The sequence below is a fragment of the Xyrauchen texanus genome, chromosome 25, assembly GCF_025860055.1.
Source record: "Xyrauchen texanus isolate HMW12.3.18 chromosome 25, RBS_HiC_50CHRs, whole genome shotgun sequence".
Taxonomy (NCBI): domain Eukaryota; kingdom Metazoa; phylum Chordata; class Actinopteri; order Cypriniformes; family Catostomidae; genus Xyrauchen; species Xyrauchen texanus.
Genome location: NC_068300.1, coordinates 2,735,199 through 2,750,236, shown reverse-complemented (window position 1 = coordinate 2,750,236; position 15,038 = coordinate 2,735,199). Strand labels below are relative to the sequence as shown.

Genomic DNA, 15,038 nt, shown 5'->3' with positions numbered 1-15,038 from the left:
TCAATTTTCCTCACATGCAACTTCAATCCTTTGCTGTCATAGGTCATGAAGAGCAAAAATTATCGAAACATCAAAATCCACAACGTGTATGATAGATCCAATACCAACTAAGCTCTTAAAAGAGGTATTCTCTGTAATCTCAGAACCTCTTAATTTTATTAACTCCTCCCTCTCCTTTGGACATGTCCCAAGAAACTTTAAAATGTCAGTTATCAAACTGCTTATTAAGAAGCCACAAATTGATCCTGGAGAAATGGCTAAATATAGACAGACTTCAAATCTCCCACTTATGTCAAAAATACTAGAAAAGGTAGTGTCATACCTCCCAAGAAATGTTCATTTCTAAAGAGAAATAGTATATATGAACAATTTCAGTCAGGATTTAATCGCATAACAGTACAAAGACTGTACAAAGACTCTTATCATCTGCTCACGGCTGTATTTCACTTCTAGTGCATTTAACTCTTGGTGCTGCCTTCGACACGATAGATCACAACATTCTCTTGAATAGGCTAGAGAATTATGTTGCCATTTGTGGACTTGCATTAGCATGGTTTAGGTCCTACTTAGCAGACCGCTACCAATTTGTCTATGTAAATGAGGAATTGTCAAACAAAATAAAAAGTATGGAGTGCCACAGGGATCAGGTTTAGGGCCTCTGCTTTTCTCCTTGTATATGCTTCCCCTGGGAGATATTATCAGGAATGGTGAAATAAATTTCCACTGTTATGCCGACGATACCCCACTTTATACAACTTTGTTTCTTCAAAACCTGACAAAATTTCACAATTCTCCAAATTAGCAGTGTAGAAAAAAAGCAATAATACAGGACATGATGCCAAATCAGTTGTACAGTTTAATAAGTTGCCTCTATTCCTGCTGGTGTTATGTTTAGGTTTTGTGGAGCGTGGTTAAAAGTTGTGATGTGCTAGTATCCAATTAACTAGTTGACACAAACCTATTTGATTACATACTGGTGTCCAAAGGAAAAAGGTCACAAGTACAATGATCCACTACTTAAAAAAAAAAAAAGTATGCTATTTACATAAACAAGGTTCATTGTATCAATGAAATCAAAGATTGGATGGCCATAAATGACCTTCTTCTCAATTTGGACAAAACAGAGGAACTAATTAAGTCCAAAAACCTCTAAAAACAAGCCGCTAAAATATCATTTGACTCTCGATGGATGTACTGTTACATCGTTTTCAACAGCGGAGAACTTAGGTGTTATATTTGATACCAATCTGTCCCAGTTGTAGAACAGCATTTTTCCACCTAAGAAATATTGCTAAATTATGACTCATTCTCTCCGTTGCTGATGCCGAAAAACAAACTAATGCACTCATGACATCAAGACTAGATTATTGTAATGCATTACTGGGAGGATGTCCAACAAGTCCAATAAATAAACCATAATTGGTTCAAAATGCAGCAGCCAGAGTGCTGACGAGAACCAAGAAATATGATCATATTAGCCCCATTTTATCGTTGTTACATTGGGTACCTGTTAAATTTTGTATTCATTTATAACTACATACAAAGCTTTGAATGGTTTAGCTCTGCAGTACTTAAGTGACCTTCTCCCACATTCTATTTGATAATGTTTATTACGATCGCAAAATTCTGGCCTGTTAATAGTTCCTAGAATATCAAAATCCACAAAACTTAGAAGATCATTTTTATATTTGGCTCCTAAACTATTAAACATTCTCCTGTTCGAGATGCAGACACACTCATTCAGTTTAAGTCTAGACTAAAGACTCATCTATTTAGTCGGCATAAACCTAATTTATCCTTTATCTCACAATTAGGCTGCTTTAGTTAGGTCTGCCGAAACCAGAAACATTGATCATGACCTATAACTCTGCAATAAATTGAATGGCATCTATGCTATTACTATTCTATTTGTATCCCTGTCTCAACCTCAGAAGTCCTACCCTGAGGTCACCAGAACTGGCTGGATCTAGATCCATTCCTGCTTCGTGTAGGACTCCAAACATCACCTCAGTCTATTATGTTGGACTTCAGAGGATGAACTGCTGCCAACTCCAATCATAAGACATGAGATACATCATATGTCATTGCATGAACTTTGGATTTAGGATAGATCTCAACGAAATTACAGGCTGGTTGAACTGCGATGCACCTCAATCTATTGATGGACTACACTCTTATAATAAAATACACAGACTATCAGTTAATTGCCAACAAAACCCTTCATCAGCCAATTAACAAAGGACAATTGCATCTATGTGAATTTATGCAGTTAATCCATCATGATCTTCAAAGACTTTGGTCATTAATCTTACAGTTCAAACAAAATATTTGTTTAAACACTGACCCTTAACACTTAAGACTTGCACTACACATAATTATGTAATATTTGCATTATATTCATGATGATAGTCAGAGGGGAACTGGCTCCTTGGAGAGCCTGGTTTCTCCAAAAGTTATTTTTCTCCATTAACCAACATCTTATGGAGTTTTTTGTTCCTTGTCTCAGTCGCCTTCGGCTTGCTCACTAGGTTTGTAAATACACAAATTATTCAATTACTATTTTTAAACATAATTCACAATCATATTTTATCAAAATACACAATGATGACTAAGACACTATATGTATTACAGTTTCATTTTCTGCTAATGCATGATTTTCTGTAAAGCTGCTTTGAAAGATGTGTGTTGTGAAAGGTGCTATACAAATCCAAATAACTTGACTACTGTTAGAAAAAAGTCATTTTTTTATCAAAACTTTCTAGCAGCCATCACTCCAACAATAATCATGCTAAATTGCTAATTGGTCCTAGAAAATAACATGCCATAATATCAAACACAGCTGAAAGCTATTTGGTTCATTAAATGAAGCTTAACATGGTCTTTGTGTATGTTTTTTTTTTTTTTTTACCACAATATGAAATAGACTGGCAAGTCTTAAAGTCAATATTAGTTCAAAAATGGCAAAAAAGAAATGGCTTTCTCTAGAAACTCATCAATCAATCTTTGCTTTGAGTGATGAAGATTTACTACAAAGGTATACACTACAGTCTTCAAAGACAAAAGACAACTAGCTCAAACATGGACAGAAAGAGATGTAACAGTCCCTAAACTAAACAAGAGGATAAGTGCATCAGAGTCTCTAGTTTGAGAAATAGACGCCTCACATGTCCTCCGCTGACAGCTTCATTGAATTCTACCCGCTCAACACCAGTTTCATGTTCAACAGTAAAGAGAAGACTCAGGAGGACGTTTGGGAAGAGGGAAAAAGCCTCTTTTGAAACAGAAAAACAAAAAGAAAAGGTTAGAATAGTTAAAGAAACAGATATTAGACAAAAGATAATTGGAAAAGAGTGTTATGGATCTTAACCCCATTGAGCTTTTGTGGGATCAGCTAGACTGTAAGGTTCGTGATAAGTGCCTGACAAAACAGCCACATCTATGGCAAGTGCTAGAGGAAGTGTGGGATGAAATGTGAGTATCTGGACTAACTGTCAGCAAGAATGCCAAGAATCTGCAAAGCTGTCATTGCTGAATGTGGAGGATTATTTGATTATTTGACAACTCTTTGAAGTAGTTTAAGACTATTTTAATAGTATTTTTTCACATTATGAATGACCTGACTACACATTGTGATCAGTGGAATGACACTTATGTGAATAAAAGTACAATCTATAAATTTTTCCAAACGTTTGGCCGCCAGTGTACATATGCACTCACTGAGCACTTCATTAGGAACACTATGGTCCTAATAAAGTGTCAACATGGTCTTCTACTGTTGCAGTCCATCTGCCTCAACATTCGATGTGTTGTGCATTCTGAGATGCTATCCTGCTCACTATAAGGGTACAGAGTGGTTACCCTAGTTACTGTAGCCTTTCTGTCAGCGCAAACCAGCCTGGCCATTCTCTGTTGACCTCTCTCATCAAAAATACGTTTTCATCCACAGAACCGCCACTCATTTGATGTTTTTTGGTTTTGGCACCATTCAAAGTAAACTCTAGAGACGGTTGTGCATAAAAATCCCAAGATATCAACGGTTACTGAAACACACAAACCAGCCCGTCTGGCACCAACAATCATGCCACATCAGATCACATTTTATCCACATTCTGATGGTTGATTTGAACATTAACTGAAGCTCCTGACCATTATTTGCATAACTGTATGCATTGCTGCTACACGATAGGCTGATTAGATAATTGCAAGAATAAGTAGGTGTACAGTGCTCTTTGAGTGTATACACACTCAAAAATATTCTAGTCTATTTTTGAAGCTGTAAAACTGCTTTTAAACGGTGTGTTGTGAAAGGTGCTATACAACATAACATTTTGTATAGCCTATTTTTAAAGCTGCACTACATAACTTTGTGCCCTCTAGTGACATCTGTGCTTGGAACCTAAAACGGCAAGCAACTTGCGGATGAACACTTTACGTGTGTTGTGTTTTGGGCTGTGTAACACGTTAAGTGTTTTCATGCACAGATAAATCTCATTACCTGGACATCAACTCTAGTTGAAAATTTGTATATACTATTGCACAGCCTCAGACGATAATGCAAGTAAACCGTAATACTACAATAGTACATCTATGCACTGCACACAATAAAACTAACATAAAATGAGTATTCAATAATGATGGGGATGAATTATACTTTATTAAACATAAAATAATATGCAGAAATGTGCAAAATAATAGTTTTATGTTAACACACTAAACAAATGAATATGTATATTGCTGTGCTATAAAATGGGTACATCATAAACAACTAAAGATGTTTAAACATTTCATGGGGATCTACCATGTAGAAACTTCACATTTAGTGGCTTTTTAACAGAATATCTACTAAAAGGATAAATAAAAGAGAGGTAAAACTGGGGTAAAAGAGATAAGAACACACACGCATCGGAAACCACAAAACAACAGCAATTTTATAAAATTATCAGTCATCAAGTCATGAATGTCAGAAAACATGTTACAAGAATTTTCCCTGGAAAATGTGAAGTGCCTTACTCAAGGGCCCAACAGTGGCATCTTGGTGGTGCTGGGGCTTGAACCCCCGACCTTTTGGTCCGTAACCCTGAGCCTCAGCCACTGAGCCACCACTGCCCCACCACTTCAAAAAACCCTACCAGAAAATATATCTAAGCAAAACTTTGGTGAACTCTGAACTGCGTATCTGCATGACGAGAGGACACGTGACCAATAGAAGATCAAAACATCACACACTGACCACTTGGTTCAATACAAAGAATACATACAAAGACTCAAACAACTGACACCTCTGATTCTGTGGTGTATTCCTTCAGCCAGTGAAACCAATAATTGCTCTAGGACTCAAATCCTATTTGCTGGCACTAGAGTCAGTCTTTACATGGATGAAATATCACCAAACCATTCTCGTGCATCAAACTAGAGCTAATTGGCTTCGAAAGGGATTGAAGTCAGTGAACATGAAGTCTAAGTCAGTGTATAGAGGTGAACGAGAACGATTAGTTCACTTAAAAGATTGGTTTAAAAAGATTGATTCTTTCACAAATGAAACATCACAAATACACATGACATTCTTAGAGGATGCTACTCATTTTGGAAAACTTCCATCTTTGGGTTCATCTTTCCAACTATTTACTAAATCTTGTTGGACCTGAAGATGATTTTTACAAAGTGTGTCTACTTGTGCAATTCTTTTTTTACATGTCTATGTAGATTACTTGCTGCCCTGAAACTTTTCCCACATGAAGAGAAGTTGTAAGCTTTTTCTGCAGTATGAATTCTCTCGTGTTTTTTCAGGTGTTGTGAATGAGTGAAACTCTTTTCACAGTGTGAGCACTTGTAAGGTTTTTCTCCAGTATGAATTCTCTCATGTGTTGTCAGATTTTGTGACTGATTGAAACTCTTTTCACAGTGTGAGCACTTGTAAGGCTTTTCTCCAGTATGAATTCTCTCATGTGTTGTCAGATTTTGTGACTGATTGAAACTCTTTTCACAGTGTGAGCACTTGTAAGGTTTCTCTCCAGTATGAATTCTCTCATGTGTTTTCAGGTGATGTGACTGATTGAAACTCTTTTTACAGTGTGAGCACTTGTAAGGTTTTTCTCCAGTATGAATTCTCTTGTGTGTTTTCAGGTGATGTGACTGATTGAAACTCTTTTCACAGTGTGAGCACTTGTAAGGTTTTTCTCCAGTATGAATTCTCTTGTGTGTTTTCAGGTATTGTGACAGAGTGAAACTCTTTTCACAGTGTGAGCACTTGTATGGTTTTTCTCCAGTATGGATTCTTTTGTGCTGTTTCATGCTGCCGGCTGTAGTAAAGGTCTTCCCACCTTCAAAGTACATATGAGCCCCCACACTGGAATTTATTTTCTGGTGCTTTTTCAAAGAGGACAGTTGTGCAAAATGGTTTCCAAAAAAAGAACACTTATAAGGCTTCTCATCTGTGTGAGTTTTCAGATGTTTTCTTAGGCTTGAATTCAAAACAAATGTTTTACCACACGTGTCACATTTAAATGGTCTCCCTCCAGAATGAGAGCGGAGATGACCTTTGAGACAAACTGTATATGCAAAGCTTTTCCAGCACCGATGGCACGTGTAAGTTTTCTCCCCAATATTAACTTTCCTGTGTTTATTAAACCCGCTTTTATTTGTGAAACTCTTTCCACACTGTGAGCAGTTGAAAGTATTTTTGGCTGTTTTTCTTTTATGCTTTTCTGGTGATACATTCTTCTTAGTTTTTGAGCAACTCAAAGATTTTTCTCCAGTTATAAAATTATGATGTTTTTGACACTGAAGTTTGTCCTCAACTTGCCATTTCTCTTTCACTTCCATCAGCTCTACAATAAACACAGTAAAAGTACATTCAATTCAAGAGGAAGAAACGTTGCATCAATTTGAACATTAATTGAATGTCAGAACACAACAAACGTCCAGTATTAATTTGTGATGTTTGCTGGGCAAGAGGTTTTTACATATACTGTTTATTCTGCCTAAAAAATGCATTTAATGATTATAGTCATCAAGGTTTGAAATTAACACCCGCCCACCCTAGAAATCAGCAAAGTCTCATTCATAATGTTTCCACTGGTATATAATTTCGCACTGGTGTTTTCCCTTCTACCAAGTAAAACCGGCAACACCGTATATTGTGGCAACCCTGATAATCATCCTTACTAAACTGGAGTAACACTAACTGGTAACTAGTATAGATTAATATTACATTTAATAGAGAGAAAATACTGTATAATACATAATTTTTATACTGTAAAAGTTGTAGTTAAATGTTTTTTTAATGTGCTTAGGATTTTAGTTTAGTTTTAAAGAAATACTAAAGTTGATTTATTTACTATTTATTTATACTTAAAAGACTCTCTAAATCAAACCACAGAAATAAGGAGCCATCCATTGTCTCAGCTATGGAAAAGGCCCTCCACATAATGTAAAATAAAACAGGAGTGGAAGTGTGGATGTGTCCGGCGATGTGGGTGTGGCATCTGGGCCAGTGGTCCGGATCCCCGGCACCCCGCAGGCTGCCCCCGACCGGGCCGGAGCTTACCACATACCGGTAAGGATCAAGGGGGATACTCACCATGCATTGGTGGCCACAGGTTGTCATCAAACCAAGGTCCACCGATGCTTGGTTCAACCCGAGGCATTGGGCACAGCTAAAACGGTGAGGGTGAAGTGTATGCATGGGGATATTCACAAATACACTATGGTGACCCTGTTGATTAAATTTCCGGGAACAAAACAGAGCACCCTTCTGTTGATTTTGGGGACTAATTGGCCTGAATTTAGAAATACATTAATGGGAATATGTGCACATGGGTTCTGCATAAAAGCGATGAGATGTGATTTGTGTGATGCTCCGGCAGGGGAGGCAAAGCTGGGCCATCTTCACGTCAAAATGATGTTAGGGGGGAGAAGCTACGGCCCCTCCCATCCTCAGGGGATTTCCCTTTGGAGCAGATGAGAGACGAAACCATCAATCACACATTCGACCAAGTGATAGTGATTGATGGTCAACAACTCCGGCCGAGTGTCGCACTTTCATATCCCTATTTTACAAGCGGTTGTATAGAGTGAGCAGGATGCTAAAAAAAAAGAAGATACAACCCAGCTTTTAATACCATGGAGCTGCTGGGAAATGGTGTCCCAGGCGGCTCACTATAATATGATTACAGGTCACCTTGGGGAAAAGAAAACACTGAACCGCTTAATAGGCGGCGATGTCTGCGTGTGGTGTGAGGCATGCCGTGAATGTCAGCTGGTGAATCCACCGGCCACCCCAAAAGTGCCCTTGCGCCCCCTTCCTCTAATCGAGGTCCCCTTCGAAAGAATTGGTATGGACCTCATTGGGCCATTAGAGCGGACATCACGTGGACACCGCTTTGTATTAGCTCTAGTGGATTATGCAACCCAATATCCGGAAGCAGTGCCTCTGCGCAAAATCTCTTCAAATTAATCTCCCGTGTGGGGATTACGAAAGAAATCCTCATCGATCAGGGCACATCCTTTATGTCACGGACACTACGCAAGCTTTACGAATTATTAGGCATTAAGTCAATTCGCACTAGCGTTTACCATCCACAAACAGATGGCCTGGTGGAGCAAATTAATAAAACCCTTAAGAACATGATTTGTAAATTCGTGCATGAGGATGTAAGAAATTGGGATAAATGGCTCGATCCCCTTTTATTTGCAGTACGAGAGGTCCCACAAGCCTCCACTGGGGTTTCCCCATTCAAGCTGCTATATGGTGGCACCCAAGCGGGGTACTTGACGTCATCTGCAAAGCTTGGGAGGAGGGACCTTCAGATAGCAAGAATGAAATTCAATATGTTTTTGATCTTAGAGCAAAACTCCACACTTTGGGGCAACTAACACAGGAGACTTTGCTCCAAGCTCAAGAACGACAGAGCCGACTGTATTCCCCGGTGGGAATTTGCACCGGTAGATAAAGTTGTCGTATTACTCCTAACATCGAGCTTCAAATTACTCACCAAGTGGCAAAGACCCTTTGAGGTCACACAACAAGTGGGGGATCTCGATTATGAGGTAAAGCAAATCGATAGAGTGGGCGAGCTCATAAACGACTTGTAAAATGACAATCGATTGACATGAAAATGTAAATCATTAAAGGAAAAAACATACCTGAAGAAATATAATCATCTTCATCTCCCTGTTGTTCCTCTACTGTGTTTTCTTCTTTTATATCCTCCTGCTTCACTTCGATCTTCACTGGCAGCATCTGCTGTTCTCCAGCATTAAAGACAGAAGCCAGAGGCTCTGTGGAGATTTGATCATCCTTATTTTCATTAATCTGTTGTTTGTCTACTTTGATTTCTCCTCTCATCTTCATCAGGTTCCTGCAGTCCACCAGCTTTACTGAACACATCTTCATTGGTATCTGCTGTTCTCCAGTATTACTGACAGAATCCAGAGACTCTGTGGGGGTTTGATCACCCTGATTACCGTCAGTAGAACAGAGTAAAGTGAGCTGTGAGTCCTGTGTGTCTCTGGATCTCTGTTCAGAGAGTTTGTCCAGCAGTCGCTGTGGTGTGGACTGATCTCTGCCGCTCCACACTGAATCCTGACATTCTGTGGAGGTCCCATCAGTCACACACACTGAAAATTGACAGGAAACCTTTTCCAGCTCCTGACAAACACAACACAATCACATCTGTACTGTTCATCATATCACATCATTTGAACGCTTACAATCTCAACTTTAGGGATGAAATGAATGTTTAACCTGTAACCTGTCGTCTCTCTCCATCAGTTTTGTCTTCAGTGACGTCACCTCTTTCTTCAGCTGAGAGATTTCTGTGATGAAATCATCAATATCCTGCATGGACAGATCAGTTCCTACTGATTTACAGCAGATCACATCCACCTGCTCTCTCATGTTGAACACCTGAACACAAAAACAGAATTATTATAATGGACTGACATTCATCACTCAAAAATATTATTATAGGATTATAAACAGCTGTTAAATAACTCTGTTTCTGATATGGTAGCCTATAAATATAAATGTGTGGAGTTTGGTTTAATTTTCCAGACAGCAGGAATATTATCAGATATTATAACAGACTTTAACATTTACTCGCCTTCATTTAACTAATTTACAATCAGCTGATGAATTTAACAAGCTCATTTATCAGAAATGAAACATGATATTCTCACATTTGTTTGTTTCTCCTGAAACGGAATACTTTAAAGCATCCGTCACAAATTAAATAAATGACCAAATGAAAAAATAATATTGTTAGGCCTATATATCTGCCTTTTCTTTACACAATCTTAAATTAGCCTTACCCAGTTCTGTAGATGAAAAAAGTCGGCTGAATGACTCTCAGAATGTTCTACAATTTTTTTCAAGACTATAAACTATCAGAACTATTTGTCCAGTACTGAGTGAACTTTTAGAAAACGCTCTTTTGAACATTTTAAAACTTTTAAATATTTTAAATCTAACCCTCTTTACCTCGTATCACATTTGATGAGCTTCTTCAGAATATGTAAATTGATTTATGATGCTAAAATAAATTTTAGATATTATGCAGTTGTGATGGCAATGCTTTAGATTAAATGATTGTTCAAAATATTGAATATCATGGATGTATCATATATGTAAACCCTGATATTACACCACATCAGTTTTTCTTTAATAGCTTTGCACACTGCATATACACATCGATGGATGGTCCTTATAGTAAGTCCGAAAGATTCCCCCACTACTTGATGCAGGTTGCCAGCTTGAAGAGGCCATGACGATTTGCTTTCGGGTCAGAACCGGTGGCAACCAGCAACTGGTGCAACATCAGGACCAATATTATTGTCCTATCAGAAGGACAACTGTTCCCTTTTGATTGCAATTCCACATCTTCTGATTGCATTTATTTGTGAAATTAAAATGACAGTAAGCTGGCTAATTTCAATGAATTGTCTCAATAATCTCCCCATTTTATGACATCTGGGAGGCGAAAGGTACACAATTAGCAATATGCACACATTTATGGAGCTACGTTCCCACCAGAAGCCTAAGGTCGGCTAAGGAACGTCGCCTTGTCACACCAAAACACTTTCCCGGACTTTCAGTTTCATCATACTATGTCGTACCATGGTGGTGGAATGACTTTCCCGACTCAATCCAGGAAGCTAACTCACTCTCTATCTTCAAAAAACGGCTAAAAACACATCTTTTCCAAAAGCACTTAACCGGTCACTAAATTTTTTATTTTTTTTTAAAGTTATTTACATTTCTTGTTGCACTTAAATCTGTTTTGTATACTATTCTGATGATAGTGAAACTTTGTAATGGGCCACTATTCGTACCACTGTCTCCTTAAGATGATCGCTTTTTTTCTAAGTCGCTTTGGATAAAAGCGTCTGCCAAATGAATAAATGTAAATGTTTTATTACAGTATCCATATTTTAACAATGATTTTCAAAGGGACACCATAGTAATAATACAGGAAAATGAAAACTGTGGTTAATTTTGTGTTATTGTGGTTTGACCAGAAATATCATAGTTTAACTGTGGTTACTGTAGAAGTTTAATCATGGTTTTACTTCAAATACCACAGTAATCACAAGATTAACCATGATAAATCTATAGTAAAATAAAAACACACTGAAGCCAAAAATAAAAAAAAACATACAATAGAAAATCATGGCTTTACTATAGTAGAAATGGTGTACCATGACAGTGTAATGTTTTTGGTCTGAAACATGGTTTTACTATAGTAATATTGTAGAAAACATGACTGAGGTGGGACATGTTTGTTTTAGTTTTTTGTGACCAAAACCATGTTTAATATAGATTATTAATGTTTAATTTTGTGGTTACTTTGGTTTTATTACAAATAAAATGGTTAAAACTACCACAGGAAACATATTTAAACTATAGTTATTGTAGTAAAACCATCATAAATAAAAAATAAATTTTAAACACAGTATTAGTTTTCCTGTAGTACTATAGTTTCACTACGGATATAATGGTTAAATATAGTTACTGCAGTAAAATCATGGTAAATGTATTGCGAGGGAAAGTAAAACAATTTCAGAAAACAAATTCCCCCTGAAGGGGCTCCGAAGTTTTTTGTGTTTCTCCTGAAACTGAATATTTTAAAGAGTCCGTCACAAAACCACCACAAACGACGATAATAATCTTCTATTACGATCATTAAAACGCCAAAAAGACAAAAACAACATGCACAGAAAAACACAAACAGAACTATAAATCTCACTGATGAGATGAACACGTACCGAATAGAGCGCGCAAACTTCTTCCTCGGAATTTAATGGCGGGTTTTAAACAATCTTTGTTGGTGATTTACCGCCACCAACTGGTCGTATTTACAAGGTAAACCCCAGTTACCTAAAGCCTCGCGAGAGCCACATTTAATGGCCGTATTCACGCTTCATCTTCTTCTTTGGTGTTTATTGGCGTCTTATAGGAGCATTACCGCCACCAACTGGACTGGAATGTGGTGCAGGATTATGCTCGAGGGGAAAAAAATATATTCTTTTTACTAATTCAGTTTACTTTATAAACATAATAATGTCATATATCTTGCCAGCTGTTTTCCCTAAGAGACCTGATAAAGAACAGTCATGAAATTTTGCCTTCCTTAGTGACTGAAGAAGGTGATATCTCTCAGTATTGTATTTCCTACAATGAAATAGTACATGATCAACTGTTCTGGTTGGCTACATTATGTGCATTTCCCAGTTGGGTGCTTGCCTATTTTATAAAATGTATTATTATGTTCAGTATGACCTATTCTCAGACGAGTGATGATTTTCCTTCCCTTCGATTCCTGCCTTCCATCCTCCCAGCACCAACATGTTTTTGTATATTATATAAATGTCTTCCGGTTTCACTGTCATCCCAATACTGCAGTCATAACGATTTTACATATGTCCTAATGTGTACCTTAGCTTCAGCTTTGCTTAATGGGACTTGTAGATACACTTCTTTAATTCTTAGAGTTTGTTTGGCCAGAATATCCGCCTGCTAATTTCACTCCCCACCAACATGAGCAGGAACCCAAAGGAAGCATGTATATATCCCCTTAACTTTTATATTATACATCATAAAGAATATTTCATTTATAATATTTGTCCCAATTGATGACCTGTCAGATCGTATGCTTGCAAGTGCTGAGTAGATATCAGTTGCAATGATGGTGTTATTTATTTCCTTCTCTATCCAATGCAGCGCCAATAATATTGCCAATAGCGCTGTGGCATATTTTCTTAATACAAGACTCACTTATATGGATGCACCTGCACACCTTGTATCACAATCTCTGGAGCCATCTGTGAATAAGGCCTTGTTCACATTAACACTAAAAATCAGATTTTTTTGCTTATCCAGATTGTATCCAGATGAGGTTTTTGATAGTCAGGACAGCAAAAAAACACATGAAATCGGATTTTTCAGAATCTGATTCAAACCTTATTGGGAGGTGGTTTCAAATGTGATTGAAATTGAGATGCGTCTCAGTCCGGACGCTCTGGCTGCTCAAATCAGATTTCAAATGGTCTTTAGCGTCACTCTTAAAGATGACGGCTGTATCTCGTTTCGAAGGCTGTGTGCTAGGTAGGACGCGTCCTTTGAAGGCTGCAGTATGCCGAGCACCCTCCTTTAAACATGTCTCATTTAAATTAGAAGGCCTTCGTTGGACAAACGGAAACGGAACGTAACATGGTTGCTATGACAGCACGCCAGTCTTTAACATGTGGGAGCGCTTTGACTGAGAAGGGAACAAAGTCCCTTTAGAAAGGAATGTATGAGGTGCATTTTAGGAGAGTTAAAATGATGCAGAGAGAAAAGAAATTAGATTTTTATAGGTGTAGTTTTAGTCTAATACTTGATTTTAATTATATATTAATATAATTATACATATTATATACTCTGCACCATCTACTAAGGTACTTCAACTTGGGAATTAATATTCCTTGCATTTGAACATCATTGTGGAGCGGAGGGGGGCGGGGCCGGGTCGGAATATCGCGCGCCAGGTCCCCAATCGGCCTGATGAGGCGCACAAGGGATAAAGGCGGCCGGTGACGATGGTTCGAGAGAGAGAGAATTACGGGCATGTCCATCATGTGTGTGTTTTGGTTGTGCTTTTGGTTTAAGTTCTTATTAAATTATTATTTATGTTGACAAGCCGGTTCTCGCCTCCTCCTTGCCCATCCTTTAACTGTTTTACAATAATATTTATGGGCGTTATTTTTTTTAGACATTTCCGATGAAGCAAAGAATTGTGCCTTGTGAGTGCCCACAAATGATACTCCTCCGAATTCCCGTGGAAGAAGGCTGCATTCGAAGGCTGCATTCTAAGTGTCCTACTCGCTTTTCTGAAACAAGACATATGCGGCCGACAAATGCGACCTCCGGAGGATGCTGTCACGATTCCCTTGTTGTCTGCCCTGTGTTTCACTAGTCTTTGTCTAAAACTACACTTCCCATAATTCCCGGCCCTCATTACTGCCAGCACTCTGTCATTGTTCACACCTGAATGTCGTTTGTGATCATCCTGTGTCTGTGTATTTAAACCCTGCTGTTTCTCCATTCCACTGTCGATCATTGTTTGTGCATGTTATGGTAGTCTGTGTGTTTTATATCCTGCCTGTATCCTCCGTTGATGGTTTTTCATGTTCATGTTGTGTTTTCCCCTCATGGTTGTTTTGTTTGTTCCTGGTGTTGTTTTATTTTAGTTATCCTGTTCACCCTTTTTGTTCATCTCATTAAAGAACTGCACGTAGATCCTCACTCCTCGTCTGCCTCCTTCTGCCAAACCTAACAGATGCAGCCTTCCAAACGAGACACATCAAAAATCAGTGACTGCAGCACAGAACATCACAATATATAACAGTCTCCTCTGTCGCTGAGTTTTTCTTGTGTGACAGAGGAGTTCTGCATCGTGACTGGACAGGGCACTTATTTGGAGAGCGAAATGATGAACCTCCATTTTTCCCGCATCTGTTTTGAAAGCATTGTCACGTGGGTATACCTACGTCATTACCAA

General features: G+C 38.1%; 1 protein-coding gene across 1 annotated transcript in view; it reads right to left on the bottom strand.

Moving 5' to 3' along the window:
• Positions 1-15,038, bottom strand: part of LOC127618927 (zinc finger protein 271-like) — a 101,168-nt gene that overhangs the window by 15,481 nt on the left and 70,649 nt on the right. Inside the window, 3 exon segments of the mRNA XM_052091631.1 lie at positions 5,694-6,827; positions 9,145-9,649; positions 9,746-9,886. Coding sequence (XP_051947591.1) covers positions 5,694-6,827; positions 9,145-9,649; positions 9,746-9,844 — 1,738 coding nt within the window. The 5' untranslated portion in view covers positions 9,845-9,886.